The sequence below is a fragment of the Megalobrama amblycephala genome, linkage group LG7, assembly GCF_018812025.1.
Source record: "Megalobrama amblycephala isolate DHTTF-2021 linkage group LG7, ASM1881202v1, whole genome shotgun sequence".
NCBI classification, from domain to species: domain Eukaryota; kingdom Metazoa; phylum Chordata; class Actinopteri; order Cypriniformes; family Xenocyprididae; genus Megalobrama; species Megalobrama amblycephala.
Window position 1 is genome coordinate 48103731 of NC_063050.1, and position 18032 is coordinate 48121762.

The 18032-nt window shown below is 35.6% G+C and overlaps 1 protein-coding gene across 1 annotated transcript in view; it reads right to left on the reverse strand.

Moving 5' to 3' along the window:
- Window positions 1-18032, reverse strand: part of sdk1b (sidekick cell adhesion molecule 1b) — a 310131-nt gene that overhangs the window by 68512 nt on the left and 223587 nt on the right. The window contains exons 19-23 of the mRNA XM_048198429.1: window positions 12540-12655; window positions 12086-12281; window positions 6347-6445; window positions 4221-4412; window positions 3477-3598 (exon numbers count right to left, since the gene is read on the reverse strand). Of these exons, the coding sequence (XP_048054386.1) occupies window positions 3477-3598; window positions 4221-4412; window positions 6347-6445; window positions 12086-12281; window positions 12540-12655 (725 nt within the window). The remainder of the gene's footprint in view (window positions 1-3476; window positions 3599-4220; window positions 4413-6346; window positions 6446-12085; window positions 12282-12539; window positions 12656-18032) is intronic.

Below are 18032 nucleotides of genomic sequence, written 5' to 3' on the forward strand. Positions count from 1 at the left end.
AAAGGGAGGGATCTCATTAGGAGGAGTTTTTCTCTTCACGCTGCACAGCACTGGACGCCATCCAAGAGGGGCTTAACACATATGCTCGCACACACAAACACACACCACACCTAAAGGGCTGGGAGACATGGTGCATGACATCTCCTTAGCCTTCTCGTACTATGTCACATACAGAGTGTGAGCATGTGTGCTGTGTGTGTGTGTGTGTGTGTGTGTTTGCGTTTTCTCTGGGGGAAGATGTTTTAGTGCAAGAGCAAGCCTGTTTTTCCCTGGAGATAAAGTACCTGCCAGACAACAGCATCTTCACTGGAGCACAGCCTGCCAGACAAGGGCATAACACACACCCACAAATACACACATGTTTATACTTATGAGCACATACACTGAAGAGTCATATTCCACAGAGCAGTCTTGGCAGAGAGAAAATTGCAGTTTGTGGAAACGTTAACCATTCGGCAAAGGGAATATTGCCTTTTCATTGCAAGGTTACTTATTTTGCAGGGAAAACGGCAATTTGTGGCAAAGGTAACATTATTTCAAAGAGAAAAACACCCTTCAATGCAAAATTAATCATTTTGCAGAGGGAAAATTGCAATTTGTGGCAAAGTTAACCTATTCGACAGCCAGAATTTTGACATTTGTGGCAAAGTCAACCATGTTACAGAGACAAAAGTGCCACTTGTAGCACTTGTACTACTGTATATACTTTGCAGAAAAAAAAATAAAAAATAAATTCTTCAAAGAGAAAAGTGTAATTTGTGTCAAAGTTTACCAGTTCAGAAAAAAACAAGTGTAATTTACAGCAAAGTTAATTATTTTGTGGGGGAAAAATTGCTATAAGTGGAATTACCATGGCATACCATTAGCGGGAAAGTTAACCATTTTGGAGAGCAAAAATTATTATAAGTGATAGTTAACCATTTTTCAAAGAGCAAATTAACCATTCAGCATCCAGAATAATGATATTCATGGCAAAGTTAACTATTTTGCAGAGAGAAAGTATATACTATATCCTTATTTTTGTATCCAATACATACCGTTAGTGGGAAGGTTAACCATTTTGGAGAGAGAAAATTGTTATAAGTGATAGTTAACCATTTTTCAAAGAGAAAACTACCATACATACCTACCATAAAGTTAACCAAGCGTCACAGTGCCATTTGAGGAAAAGTTAACCATTGGGCAGACAAAATATTAACCATCATGGGAAAGTTAACCATTTTGGAGAGAGAAAACTACCATTTTTAAAAAAGTTTACCTTTTTTTTTTTTTTTTTGAGAGAGAGAGAGAGAAAACTATCCCATTCACGAAAAAAATATAAAAATTTTTCTGAGAGAAAAGTGCAATTTGTGGAAAAGCTAACCATTCAGCTGACAGAATACTGACATCTGTAGCAAAGTTAAAGGTGCCCTAGAACTAAAAATTGAATTTATCTTGGCATAGTTGAATAACAAGAGTTCAGTACATGGAAATGACATAACAGTGAGTCTCAAACACCATTGTTTCCTCCTTCTTATATAAATCTCATTTGTTTAAAAGACCTCCGACGAACAGGCGAATCTCAACATAACACCGACTGTTACGTAACAGTCGGAGTGTACGCCCCCAATATTTGCATATGCCAGCCCATGTTCAAGGCATTACACAAGGGCAAAACGTCTGGATGTGCACAGCTGAATCATCAGACTAGGTAAGCAAGCAAGACAACAGCGAAAAATGGCAGATGGAGCAATGATAACTGACATGATCCATGATATCATGATATTTTTAGTGATATTTGTAAATTGTCTTTCTAAATGTTTCATTAGCATGTTGCTAATGTGCTGTTAAATGTGGTTAAAGTTAACATTGTTTCTTACTGTATTCACGGAGACGTTATTTTCATTTTTTAAACACTTGCAGTCTGTATAATTCATAAACACAAACATTCTTTATAAATCTCTCCAACAGTGTGTAATGTTAGCTTTAGCCACGGAGCACTATCAAACTCATTCAGAATCAAATGTAAACATCCAAATAAATACCATACTTACACGATTAGACATGCTGCATGACGAACACTTTGTAAAGATCCATGTTGAGGGTTATATTAGCTGTGTGAACTTTGTTTATGCTGTTTAAAGGTGCCCTTGATTCAAAAATTGAATTTACCCTGGCATAGTTAAATAACAAGAGTTCAGTACATGGAAAAGACATACAGTGAGTCTCAAACCCCATTGTTTCCTCCTTCTTATATAAATCTCATTTGTTTAAACGACCTCCGAAGAACAGGCGAATCTCAACATAACACCGACTGTTACGTAACAGTCGGGGTGAACGCCCCAATATTTGCATAATGCCAGCCCACGTTCCCAACAATTATCAAAGGCATTACACAAGGGCAGCCAGTTAACGTCTGGAGCTGCACACAGCCGAATCATCAGACTAGGTAAGCAAGCAAGAACAACAGCGAAAAATGGCAGATGGAGCAATAATAACTGACATGATCCATGATATCATGATATTTTTAGTGATATTTGTAAATTGTCTTTCTAAATGTTTCGTTAGCATGTTGCTAATGTACTGTTAAATGAGGTTAAAGTTACCATCGTTTATTACTGTATTCACGGAGACAAGACTGTCGTTATTTTCATTTTTTAAACACTTGCAGTCTGTATAATGCATAAACACAACTTCATTCTTTATAAATCTCTCCAACAGTCCAATAGCCGTTAGCCACGGAGCCCAGCCTCAGATTCACTCAGAATAAAACTTTTAACATCCAAATAAATAATTTACTCACATAATTCGAAGCATGCATACAGCATGCATGACGAACATCTTGTAAAGATCCATTTGAGGGTTATATTAGCTGTGTGAACTTTGTAAATGCGCTGTAATATAGTTGACAGCTCGTGTGGCAGGAAGCACGCGTCTTAAAGGGCGGCGTCGAGTGTAAATCAGTGCATTGTTAATGATGCCCCAAAATAGGCAGTTAAAAAAATTAATTTAAAAAAATCTATGGGGTATTTTGAGCTGAAACTTCACAGACACATTCAGGAGACACCTTAGACTTATATTACATCTTGTGAAAGAACGTTCTTGGGCACCTTTAAGACAAGCACGAGCTCTGGGGGCGGGGAGCGCGCGATTTAAAGGGGCCGCAGCCTAAATCGGCTCATATTTAATGATGCCCCAAAATAGGCAGTTAAAAAAATTAATAAAAAAAAAAATCTATGGGGTATTTTGAGCTGAAACTTCACAGACACATTCAGGGGACACCTTAGACTTATATTACATCTTTCAAAAAGACGTTCTACGGCACCTTTAACTATTTTGTACAGAGCAAATCACTAATGATGGCAGTTAACTATTGTGTTAACTTTATTAACTTTTTGGGGGAAAGTTAGCCACTTGCAAACAAAAATTTGACAAAATGTTGACAAAAATAGAGGGTTTGCTAAATTCGACACACACTCACACACAAGCCTACACACCTGTCCTTCTATGATCCATTTGGAGATGGCAGTTTTGCCATCACTGCCGGGGTGGAACTTTATGGTGGCGGAGCGAGGACTGATGTTAGAGATGACCAGATTGGAGGGAGCACCAGGTAGCTCTGTTCACCAACACAACAAAACATATTTCTGTTACTCACAAGCTGCTCTAATTGAAACATTTCCACATTTTGTGTTCTGTTCTCTGTCTGTTTTCTCCATCCTGTGTCTTCATTATCCTTCAAAGAAAACTTCAGTAAATGGGCCTATAACTCACTTCAGAGTCGATTAGGTTTTGTGTACAGCAGTGCTCATTGTGTTTGGGTATATGATTAATTGGTAATTAAATGGATTGATAATGATATTTGGGTGGTTCACGGTGGCTCATTCAACAGTAGATAAAGCTCGTTCTTTCCTGACTCCACAGCATATCAGTGGGAGATAATGAGTGTAGCTTGGCTTTTGGTCATCATCATTTATTTCATGTTCTCTCTAACACACGCGCACACACACAGCGGCCCCAAGAGCTTCATACTGACTCTATGTGATGTATTACAGTCTTACTGACTGTGTCTCAGATTGCTGGTCTATGTGAAATATGCGCCCCACTGCGGCATCCTGTTTCATGAGCTGAATTTCCTTTAGAGTTTGAACACGGTGACTATCACTGATCCCCAAGGGAGAATTTGATGCATTAAAGTGATGCTAGCATTGAAGTGTGTATTTGTTTGAGAGTGTGGAGACCTGGCGGCAGTCCTGTTGAGATGGTCGATGAGGTGGCAGTACCAGTGCCGGCCTGTGTTACCGCAGCCACCTGCAGAGTGTACGTGGTGAGTGAAGTGAGTCCGGTCACTTTATACGCCAGCGTGGAGTTGGACAGAGTCTGAGATACGCGGGTTTCGTTCTGACCGGCCTCCTCCCAGCACAAGATGTAACCTATGGAGAGGTGGAAAAGAGAGGAGATTAAAGAACGTATTGAACCACCTCGCTGCTTGATGTCTACATAGGCAGTAACCTTCTCTTATAAGTGGTTGATTTAAAACTTTCTTTACGGTCCCTCACATGGATCACGCGAGTAGCGCAAAGTGCATTACACTGAAGATGCAGACAATCAAGTAGCTCACAGATAATTACAACAGGGGCCAGTTGCATAAACTGAGCCACTTTGTTAAGACTGTGTCTTAAGAACCTAGTTTGACAAACTAGTAGTTAGCCAAAGGGTAATCAGTCTTACTTTTCAGATTCAGACTAGACCAATTGACCTTTTTATGTAACTGACTTTGACAAAAATGTCTTGAAGCAAAAATATAAGTGACAAAATTTTAAGACTAGTCTAAGTAGTTTATGCAACAGAGCATTGTTGTGGAGTACCTAACTAAAAGTAGTAATGCTACTAACGTAACTATACTAATACGTAACATGAAAGTAATTTAGGTATTTCCATAATTGTGTATTTTTTTTCATATAACCAGAAAAATATATTTTTTTCAACAAGTTTTAAACACGCATTTGAAACTTTTTTTTTTTTTATTTGTGTAATAATGTGAAGAGAAATGAACTGTAATTTTTGTAATTTGCATCACATCTCAAGTTATGTACTGTATTTAATAGTATTCTGTAATGGAAATGACAGTGGTGGAAATGAGAATATATGTAATTTCAAAAAATAAGAGTTTGACTGGAATTGACAGAATAAAAAACATTCTGTTCACATGTGACACGTGTGATTTTTTCATATTTTATCTCAACCATATTCACACAATAAATGCTTGTTTAGATGATCAAATGTTAAAATTACAATAAATAAAATTGTACACATAATGTACACATTGTAAATAAAATTTACAATAAAAATGTTAATTTAGAAATTACTTTATTTAAATTTAAATGCTTAAATGTACTTGCTTTTATGCCTGCAACACCTTCAGCAGTGACTTATTCACGATACAACACCAGCCTCGAGTACCTTATTGCTTTTATAAAACGGTTACCACACAATATTATAAATATTAAAGCCAAAAATTAAGTAAAATTAAAAGTAAAATCACTAAAAGCCTTCCTTCCGCCGGAAAAAAAAATAGTCCCTGACTGTGAACAGCAATAGAAGGTACATTATTACGCCATTAGATAGCGGCAAAGTCTTTATGAGTGTGTCTGTGAGTAGCGAAGACTTTTATATTGAAAAGACTGAATTGTTGTAACAATGGAATAAGACGCAACTGACAAACGCTTTGACTAGCGCTGTCAGTCACGGGAAAAACCGCTTAACTGTTAAAAGGACAAGATATTGCAGCGGACATTTAAACAGATTTTTTTATTATGAACATAAGACTGACCTGAAGATGCTAAATCTGAATGCAGGTAATACATCTCTTTCTCACAATACTGTTCTACATAATACATTAAGCTTCAATGAACAATACAAATTGAGAACATGCAGTTTATGTTGCTAAGAGTGGTTGCTAAGGGTGTTGTGTAGTGATACAAAGAACCGCTATGTGAAGCTGTTATAGCTGTGTTTTATTGTGAATAAAACACAGCTATTGACCAATCAGAATCAATGACAGGAACAATCCATTTTATAAAAATATTTAAAACATTTTATGTTGTTTTTTCATATTTTAATATTGAAAATCTAGGTCTGGAATAAGGGTAAAATAATAAAAACAAACAAAAAAAAAACAAAAAAAAGATGTATTATTTTAATGTGATCTTAATAATAACAATAAAATTAAATAAATAATTTAATAAAATTTTATTAAAAGTCAATCCGTAAGACACCCTCACATGCAGCGTTGGAATGATTAGTGAGAGTTCCTGTGAACTGGTGGGTGAGCTGTAACTGTGATTGGATGATTGAGCCTGTTCACCTGTGATAATGCCATTCTTGTCTTCCGGTTCCTGCCAGCTGATCCTGAGAGATGTGTCCAAGATCTCAGTGAAGCTCATTTGAGTCACGGGTCCTGGTTCTACAACACACACACACACACACACACACACACACACACACACACACACACACACACACACACACACACACACACACACACACACAAAGTTAAAGGTGCACTCAGCAATATTACTGCAGGTTAACTGACACAATCTTTGTAATATTATATTATATTATATTATATTATATTTGTAACATGTATATTCTGTTATGTTCTGTTTTGGTTTCGTTTTCACTGTGTTTCCTGTGATTTCCCAGTTATCATCAGTTTCCCTAGTTGTTAATTAGTTTTTGCACCTGTTCTGTTTTACGCTGATTACTCTCCTTACGTATTTAAGCCCTCAGTTCTTTTAGTTCATTGTTCAGTCGTGTCAATGTTTAAGTGTAGTAGCTTTGTTTTTTCTCCTGTATGTTCTTCTGAGTTATTAAAGATTGTTCCCTCGAATCTCCTGTGCCATGCGTGTTATAAAGTGATGTGACATTATATGATATTATATTATATTTACACCTAAACAGATGAATTGTACTTTTTAATCTAATGTTTTACCTTTAAAACCAGCAAAATGATTTTTAGCTGTGAAGTCAATATGCTTTAGAGCCCTAAGAAGATCTCAAGTACATAAGCATACAAAAAGTGCATTATTAGAAGAAGAAGGTCGACTACAGAGATAGACATAAAACAACTGAAATCTTTAAACAACACATCCTCATGATTTCATTGTCTGGGGGGATATAAAACCGTGAATGCACAGCAGGTTTGTCAACGCTCTTACCAACGTGTGTGTGTGTGTGTTTGTGTGTGTGAATAGAATAAAGCTTATTATTTATTGGCCAGTACTTTATGGACACTTTAAAACCCACTCATGGTAAAGGATTACCCTGCAACCTCAGTCCGCAAGACCATAATACTCCCAACAAAGAGCTTGTTGCTATGGAACCATTGTATCACAAATGCAAATAGGCAAAAGCAAATTATGTGTTTGTTGGCAATTACCCTCACGAGTTAGCAGTCATTTAGTGGTTAATCAATCATGCATACACACCCCGCAAGACAATCCATCTGACAGGCGAACATGACAGTTGCCTGAAAAGTGCAGTGGTTAATGTGTGCGGATAAAGCTTCAATCTCATTAGATCTAACACACAAGTGGCAAACACTCATGACCTGCACTGTCAAGTGGACCTTATCAGAGGAAGTCGTCACGCTAGACTGACAGGTTAATCAATCACGTGCTTATGAGAATGTATGATTCCATTCAACTCACTGTACCGCAATTACTTCAATTCAATTACTTTACAATGCGGTTTCTGTGTTTAAGTGTCACTCGTTCTGACAATGAGGTCAAGATTTAGCGGGTTAGCATAGTCCCTGCTAGTAGATGCTATAAATACAACATATGGATTCAAAAAGCATTTTTTCTCTATGAATGGATGTTTAAAAATAGGAGTTTATTCTGAAATATGTTGTTATTGTTAACTAAAACGTTTTTGTTAATTTAAATAAAGCTAAAATAAAGTAAAATAGAAATATCAGATGCAAACTTAGCAAAAATTGAACAAAAATTAGTTAGCATTTGTTGACTAATTGAAATAAGTTCAAGATGAAGTAATAAAATTACTAAAACAAATAAAATAAATGAAATAGAAATATTTATATATTTTTAAAAAAATCAAAATAATTAAAAACATTAAAACTAACTAGATAAAAAAGTCTGTAGACAAACTTTAAGTTGGCTTGAAAAAGCCTAGCCAGAAAGTTTGAAGTAGTTTTAAAAGCTTTAAGTTTGAATGTTTTCAGTTTGAAAGTTTTAGTTTTAGTAGTTCAGACAGACAGACAGACAGATAGATAGATAGATAGATAGATAGATAGATAGATAGATAGATAGATAGAGTTAGGGTACTCATGGAGGTTGCTAGGTTATTGTTATGTGGTTGCTAGGGTAGCCTACTCTGAGTGGTTGCAAGGGTTTTATGCGGTGGCTAAGGTACTTGGGGTGGTTGCTAGGGTGTTGCTATGCGGTTGCTAAGGTACTTAGGGTGGTTGCTAGGGTGTTGCTACGTGGTTGCTAAGGTACTCTGAAAACTAATAAAAATGACAAAAGCTTATAACAAAATCACTAAAACAAATGAAATGAAAATGAAAACAGAAAATATAAAAATAATAATAAATACTATAATAGTATAAAAATAATGCAAAAAGTAACACAAATTCTGAGTAAACATACACATCTTTAATATTTCATTATATCTTAGCACTAGCAGATGTTTTAATAAGCGGCCAATTAGTTTTGAAGGTGTGAAATAGGCACACTTGATGACTCATTTAGCTAATGCTAATGGATAGCTTTCATGAAACATTACTGTAAAGTGTTACTAAAACACTTTAGATATGACAAGTGGTCACAACCTGTTTTAGTCAAAAAGTCTTTTTTTTTTTGAGTGTTGGCGTCCATTTGTTGGCGTCTCACTTGATGTTTACCTTTGTTTACGTATACGTTGGAAGTTTATAATTTCGTTGTATGTTTTTTACAATGACAATAAAAGAAGAATTAGATAATGTTAACAGACAGCCATTTTAGACCTCCTTGGTTTTAACAACTTTTATTATTTTTTGGTTTCCATTCCATTCTTTGGAAAATTAAACCCGAAAGTTTCAAAACAACCAGGGAACCTCAATCAAAAGATCCAGTTAAATGACCAAACGAAGCGAATTTCCCTCATAATGCTTGCGCGAGCACGGCGCTAAGTCATTTTGGTACAAATAAAAAGCTGAGAGATGAGAGAGCGAGTCTCTGTGCACATCGGTTTGCGTGTCTAACCTGTTTATGTGATTGAGCTATTCATGGGAAACAAGCTCCTGTGGCTTAACAGTGCAGAGAAGACCACATGCTGTTATCATCTGATGAAAATTACATTGTCTGTTAACAGCTGCATGTGTATTCACACACATATCCAAGCATACGCATGCATGGTGGGACAATCAATAGCGAGCTCATGTGCATTGACTAACAGGAGTGATCCTGCTTCAATAATTGCAGGTTAGTCAAGGCTGATTCTATGCACCCGTAGCGTGACGTGAAAACAGCGATAGGGTGGCCAATATATATTCAAGTGAAAAGACTAATCAATGGCGATGTAAAAAGCACAATTACGTAGCAAATTGCAGCGTACATAGGGAAAGGGCCAAATTTCTCCTACGTATCGATTTTGGTGACTGAAATGTCAAACAAACAGGCTTGTTTTTGCCGAGAGATCTCTTTCTCAAAGCCTGCTGGACAGTTTTCAAGTAAAGAGCATACTGTTAGTCGATTGTCTCCAATTAAATACAGACAGACTGTCTGTAAGAGTGTGTGGGTATCTGCAAGAGTGTGAAATATGATTTTACATGTCAGGAGTGCAAGCAAAACATTATATCCCAGAGGACAAGTTTATTGCTTAGAGGTTGCTCTTTCATTGCTCAAGAGACGTAATGGAGCTCTCACTTTTTTTTTATTGAAGTATCAACTTTGTTCTCTCCTAAAATAGATAGAAGAAACAAATGACACTATTTCTGACAAACAGTAAGTGTATAGAGCTATAACATTAATGTGGATGGAATGACTCAGATAATTTGTTCATGAATGAATTTGATAAGAAATGTTTGTTCATAAGAGCACATTTTTTGAAAATGATAAGATCTTTTCTGAAGCTCTAGAAGAGATGTGTGAGATTACTAGGGTCTTTTTCTAAGGAGAAATAGACTGAACAGGAGACTTCTATATGGATTACTTTTGTAATTTATGTACTTTTTGAAGCTTGAAAATGTTGCATATACTTTCAATGGATGGACAAAAAAGCTACATGACAGAATATAAAAAATATCTTCATGGATTTCTTTCTTTTGCTGAACACAAAAAGAAGATACTACTATGGAAGTCAATGGGTCCCCATCAATGGTTTGGCTACCCATATTCTTCAAAATATCTAATATTTATAACTGAAATATTTGGATATTTAACATAGCATTATCTGTATGCTATGCTACAACCCAAATTCCGGAAAAGAACTAAAATACTCAAATCACATGAGCCAATATTTTATTCACTATAGAACATACATAACAAAACAAATGTTTAAACAGAGAAATTTTACACTTTTATCCACTAAATGAGCTCATTTGAAATTGGATGCCTGCTACAGGTCTCAAAAAAGTTGGCACGGGGACAACAAATGGCTGAAAAAGCAAGAAATTTTGAAAAGATTCAGCTGGGAGAACATCTAGCAACTACTTAAGTTAATTGATATCATGTCTGTAACATGATTAGCTATAAAAGAGATGTCTTAGAGAGGCAGAGTCTCTCAGAAGTAAAGATGGGCAGAGCTGTGAAAGAGTGCATAAAAAGATTGTGGAATACTTTAAAAACAATGTTCCTAAACGTCAAATTGCAAAGGCTTTGCAAATCTCATCATCTACAGTGCATAGCATCATCAGAAGATTCAGAGAAACTGGAGAAATCTCTGCACGTAAGGGTCAAGGCCGAAGACCTTTATTGGAGGCCTGTTGTCTTCGGGCCCTCAGAAGACACTGCATCACTCATCGGCATGATTGTGTCACTGACATTACTAATGGGCCCAGGAATACTTCCAGAAACCACTGTCGGTAAACACAATCCGCCGTGCCATCTGCAGATGCCAACTAAAGCTCTATCGTACAAAAAGAAAGCCATATGTGAACATGGTCCAGAAGCGCCGTTGTGTCCTGTGGGCCAAGGCTCATTTAAAATGGACTGATTCAAAGTGGAAAAGTGTTCTATGGTCAGACGAGTCCAAATTTGACATTCTTGCTGGAAATCACAGACGCCGTGTCCTCCATCAAATTTGAACTGAGTTCATTTTGTGCATAAAATTGTAAAAATTTCTCCATTTAAACATATGTTATCAATATTCTATTGTGAATAAAATATTGGCTCATGTGATTTGAAAGTCTTTTAGTTTTCATTTTATTCAAATTTAAAAAACGTCCCAACTTTTCAATCAATTCGGGTTGTAGTACATAAGCTAACTAATACAGAAAAAATGGTCATTATAATGTAGTTGAAACGGCATTTATCCTAACATTATTCTGTAGGAATTGTAATCAGGTGCTAAAGAGAGTACCTATTAAAAGCAATTTTAGCCAGTGGGATCGCATGGGGTCCTAATGGAGACCTGATTTTGGGGGGACCCAATTTGTCACTCATCGGAAATCGAGCAAGCTTGGGAGAAGTTTCCACCTGGTTTTAAGATGTGTTTTTGGCGATCCGATCACAAGTGGTCAGCCAAAGGGGATTATCATTTATACCAGTTACTAACTAGTTTCTAATGATTCTCCTGTTGTGTTCAGGATTCATTGAGACTCCCCTCTTATTTCGTGACACTCTAGCCAACATCACTTTCACTTTTGGTGGACAAATACTATTGAATGAACGAACCTGTGTTACACAGCTTACACGAATGAATATAATATAATTTAGTATAATATATCATTCTCTTTTAGTGTTTATGTTAACAAATGAAAAATTACTGTAAAGTGTTACTGAAATACTCATATTTAAATATGACAAGTGGTCACATTAACCTGTTTCAGTCAAAAAGTCTTTTTTTGGAGTGTTGGCATCCATGTGTTTGTGTGTGCACTCACTGTCAGCATGTGTCTGGATGAGCTGTGGGGTGCTAGCTGGCCCATCGCCAGGCGTGGTAAAGCACAGCACCGCCGTCTCATACCACGTGAACTTTCTTAAATTGCTAACGTAACCATAGTGACGTGACCCGTGGAATTCGGGAGCAATGGTCACCATGGTAATGCATTCCGGACAGTGTTCGGGCCACACCAGCAGCTGTGAGAGAGATGTGAAATAATAATAATAAGACATAAACAAAACGTGATTAACATACACTGTTAGGTTTAATTATTTTTTTCAAATTTAAAGCTGCTGTTTTTGCAGGCATTTAGCCAATCAATCATGCATACACTACTCAGAAGACAATAAACATGCCAGACAAATTTAATAAATTTTTTTCCCTCCAACAGAACATGTGAAGCAGTGTCTCTCTTTCTCTCATACAATGACATCTCTTTCCCTCTACACTATTACCTTGTATCCCTGGTTGATGCCGTTGATGAACTGCTGGGGTGGTGGTGTCCAGGTGAATTTGATGGTGGTGGAGTTGAGCGCAACAGCATCCACGTCCTGTGGGGGCGCTGTGGGGACTGCACAGTTAGAGACAATTTGTTAAATTAAATATTTTGAAAGTTTACAACCATACACTGCATCCGAAATCAAATACTTTCCTACTATATAGTATATGAAAAACAGTATGTCAAAAGAGTAGTATGTCTGATGAAAAGTCAAAAAACAGTAGGCGAAAAGTCCCTGGATGACCTACTACTTCTGCCGAGATTCTGAAGTGCGCATTCGATGGAGACTTTACTATCCCTTGAGGCCACGGGAGAGGATTTATGAATGGAAAGTGGCGCAACTGATCTTGGTAGGTCATGTGACAGTAACAACATGGCAGAAGTAGTACATCCACATTTCATTCATACTACCCATATTGATACTATATAGATCGAACTTTTTTAATTGTTGTGAAGTAAATTCAGATTCAAATGTAGTACCTACTCAAACAGTACGTGAATGTTTGACACAGTGATAGGCTGTGTCCGAAATCACCCCCTATACCCTTAAATAGGGCACTCTTTGAGGGGACAGCCATTTGTAGTGGTATCCGAAACCATAGCTGTCATCATTGAGTGCACTCATTCAATCCCACAATGCACCGCAATAACGAGTGTACAACCGATGTACAGTCAAATGCTCGCACGCCGTATGAAATTCCGCATCTGACCAGAAGATGGCGCCCACAGCTGAATCATCCATCCATCCATTTTCTAAACCTCTAGCTACAGCATAATATCATACAGGTATAAATTCCTTTTTGATTGATTATTTATGCATAGTTTCCATGAAATAGTTCAAGATAGATCTTTTCATTACTACTGGAGCTGCTAGTTTGCAAAGTTTCAAAAGATTATATAACAGCATGCGCAAACTATGCAAAAGTGGCAGCCCTTCCGGCGCACTCAGTGTCCGAATTCGCTCGCTTGTTTTTATTCACTCCCTTAAGTGAACTATATTAGTGGACTAATGTAGGAAATAGTAATGAGGGTATAGTGGTGATTCCGGACACTGCCTTAATTTTGAGTGGTACAAAATGCTCTGAATTTTTAATATTTTTACCATGTGGCATTAAATAATGTTTATTTATTTGTCCTTTTGTTGTAATTTATCCACAAAAACTTATAAAATGAAGTTCCAAACGTAGGTTCGGGAGGAGCTTAAACATTCAGTCCCGTCAATCATCATTACGAGTGTACTATATAAGCAGAAGACACTGCATCATCCCATTGACGAATTCTTCTGGCAGCCCTCCTCCTTCCCATCTCCTCCTCTAATTCTCTCATTCCTCTGCAGTTCCGCTGTAGGGGGTTTAACTCAGAGCTTGAGCTGAGCCTTAGGTTCGAGACTCCCCTGAGGACAGCAAGCCAAGTTCATTTTACTATTAACCTTTAAGGCTGAATGGGCAGACGAACTTGTGAAATGCATTTTAATAAGCAATTCCAGTAAGTGTGTGTGCACAGAATTGTTTTACAAAGTTGTATTGAAAAGGTACCAAGTTGAAACTATAAGAAGAAGAATTAACCTTAGTGTTGCTAAAACTATTAAAGGGTTAGTTTACCCAAAAATGAAAATTCTGTCATTAATTACTCACCCTCATGTCATTCCACACCCGTAAGACCTTTATTTATCTTCAAAACACAAATTAAGATATTTTTGATGAAATGCAAGCGGTATGTGACTTGTCCATAGACAACAATATAATCAACACTTTCAAGGTCCCGAAAGGTACTAAAGATATCGATAAAATAGTCAACGTGACTGCAGTGGTTCAACCTTAATTTTATGAAGTGACGAGAATACTTTTTGTGTGCAAAAACAAAACAAAAATAATGACTTTATTCAACAATCTCTTCTCTTCACTGTCATTATCCTTACGTAGTTGACGCAGTAAGCACAGTGAAGGCTTCCGTGTTTACATCCGAATGCTGGCTCAGTATTGGCTAAAGCAGATCACGTGAGCAGCACGACGCATGCGTGTAATGCTGACGCAGGAGCCGGCCAATAATGAGTCAGCGTTCTGACGTAGAACCTGGAAGCGCTGAATGTAAACAACATGAGAATGACACAAAAGAGAAGAGATTGTTGAATAAAGTCGTTATTTTTGTTTTGTTTTTGCACACAAAAAGTATTCTCATCACTTCATAAAGTTAAGGTTGAACCACTGCAGTCACATTGACTTTAACAATGTCTTTAGTACCTTTCTGGACCTTGAAAGTGTTGATTATATTGCTGTCTATGGACGAGAATAAACAATTTCATCAAAAATATCTTAATTTGTGTTCCGAAGATGAACAAAGGTCTTACGGGGGTGGAACAACATGAGGGTGAGTTATAAATGACATAATTTTCATTTTTGGGTGAACTAACCCTTTAACACGGAAGAGGATTAGGGCCAAGCAATAATAAAAAAATAAAACCATCTCGAGATTAAAGTTGTTAAATTTCGAGAAAATACTCGTTAAATTTCGAGAAAAAAGTCGAGATAAAATGTTGAGAATAAACTCGTTAAATTACGAGAAAAAAACTAATTAAATTTTGAGAAAAAAGTCGAGATAAAATGTTCAGAATAAACTTGTTAAATTACGAGAAAAAACTCGTTAAATTTCGAGAAAAAAGTTGAAATAAAATGTTGAGAATAAACTCGTTAAATTATGAGAAAAATGTCATTAAATTTTGAGAAAAAAGTCGAGATAAAATGTTGAGAATAAAGTCATTAAATTACGAGAAAAAAGTCGTTAAATTACGAGAACAAATTTGTTAATTTATGAGAAAAATGTCGTTAAATTTCAAGAAAAAAATCGAGATAAAATGTTAAGAATAAAGTAATTAAATTACGAGAAAAAAGTTGTTAAATTACGAGAACAAATTCATTAAATCATGAGAAAAATGTCATTAAATTTCGAGAAAAAAGTCGAGATAAAATGTTGAGAATAAAGTCAATAAATTACGAGAAAAAAGTCGTTAAATTACGAGAACAAATTCATTAAATTATGAGAAAAAAGTTGTTAAATTACGAGAACAAATTCGTTAAATTAGATCAATACTGAACTTACTTAAACTGGACAATGACACCATTTTCTTCTAGAGCTGCTTTACAGCCAAAATTATGTTTCCTCTATTACTGTAAAGCTGCTTTGACACAATCTGCATTGTAAAAAGCGCTAAATAAAAAAGTCGAGATAAAATGTTGAGAATAAACTCGTTAAATTACGAGAAAAAACTTGTTAAATTTCGAGAAAAAAAAATCGAGATAAAATGTTCAGAATAAACTTGTTAAATTACGAGAAAAAACTCTTTAAATTTCGAGAAAAAAGTCGAAATAAAATGTTGAGAAAAAACTCGTTAAATTACGAGAAAAAAACTAATTAAATTTCGAGAAAAAAGTCGAGATAAAATGTTGAGAATAAAGTCATTAAATTACGAGAAAAAAGTCGTTAAATTACGAGAACAAATTCGTTAATTTATGAGAAAAATGTCGTTAAATTTCGAGAAAAAAGTCGAGATAAAATGTTGAGAATAAAGTCATTAAATTACGAGAAAAAAGTTGTTAAATTACGAGAACAAATTCGTTAATTTATGAGAAAAATGTCGTTAAATTTCGAGAAAAAAGTCGAGATAAAATGTTGAGAATAAAGTCATTAAATTACGAGAAAAAAGTCATTAAATTACGAGAACAAATTCATTAAATTATGAGAAAAAAGTTGTTAAATTACGAGAACAAATTCGTTAAATTACATCAATACTGAACTTACTTAAACTGGACAATGACACCATTTTCTTCTAGAGCTGCTTTACAGCCAAAATTATGTTTCCTCTATTACTGTAAAGCTGCTTTGACACAATCTGCATTGTAAAAAGCGCTAAATAAAAAAGTCGAGATAAAATGTTGAGAATAAACTCGTTAAATTACGAGAAAAAAATCGTTAAATTTCGAGAAAAAAGTCGAGATAAAATGTTGAGAATAAAGTCATTAAATTACGAGAAAAAAGTTGTTAAATTACGAGAACAAATTCGTTAATTTATGAGAAAAATGACGTTCAATTTCGAGAAAAAAGTCGAGATAAAATGTTGAGAATAGTCATTAAATTACGAGAAAAAAGTCGTTAAATTACGAGAAAAAAGTCGAGATAAAATGTTCAGAATAAACTCGTTAAATTACGAGAAAAAAACTAATTAAATTTCGAGAAAAAAGTCGAAATAAAATGTTGAGAATAAAGTCATTAAATTACGAGAAAAAAGTTGTTAAATTACGAGAACAAATTCGTTAATTTATGAGAAAAATGTCGTTAAATTTCGAGAAAAAAGTCGAGATAAAATGTTGAGAATAAAGTCATTAAATTACGAGAAAAAAGTCGTTAAATTACGAGAACAAATTCATTAAATTATGAGAAAAAAGTTGTTAAATTACGAGAAAAAATTCGTTAAATTACATCAATACTGAACTTACTTAAACTGGACAATGACACCATTTTCTTCTAGAGCTGCTTTACAGCCAAAATTATGTTTCCTCTATTACTGTAAAGCTGCTTTGACACAATCTGCATTGTAAAAAGCGCTAAATAAAAAAGTCGAGATAAAATGTTGAGAATAAACTCGTTAAATTTCGAGAAAAAAGTCGAGATAAAATGTTGAGAATAAATTCATTAAATTATGAGAAAAAAGTTGTTAAATTATGAGAACAAATTCATTAAATTACATCAATACTGAACTTACTTAAACTGGACAATGACACCCTTTTCTTCTAGAGCTGCTTTACAGCCAAAATTATGTTTCCTCTATTACTGTAAAGCTGCTTTGACACAATCTGCATTGTAAAAAGCGCTATATAAAAAAGGTGACTTGACTTAACTACCTGGATTCTGAAGTTAAACGCCTACCCAAAGCGCCTACCCAAAGCCCCCGTTTCTATACATACTCTATATTTCAAACGATCATTCATAGCAGCACCGATAATCACATACAAATACACATGAACTACAGTTTGCATTCAAAGCCTTTTTGTAGGCTATCGGTGCTATGCAGCAGGCCTGAGCGGGAAGTGGAAAGAACAAGATCATATTTCCATAAAGACTCAATGCCGCTTACACTTAATGTGCTTAAGATGGCCCCTTTAAGGTCAGGCCTGGCAAGTTGAGTACAGATTAGATACTGCTCAATTGGATTGGGCACTCCGATTCGTCCTGCTGCCCTTTTCATTTCAAACACAATCATACAAGGTTACATTAGTGTGTCCAGTAATCTGAACTGGGACATAAAAACCGCCTCTAACCACACGCACAAAAGCCTTTGTTCCAGTCTCTACGAGAAGAAGGCTCTTTTACTGCAGACACTGGGTCTCTATTAATCTCTGCAGGAGTATCATTACACTGACGTTAAATAATATGAATAATCACGACCCAAGGATCT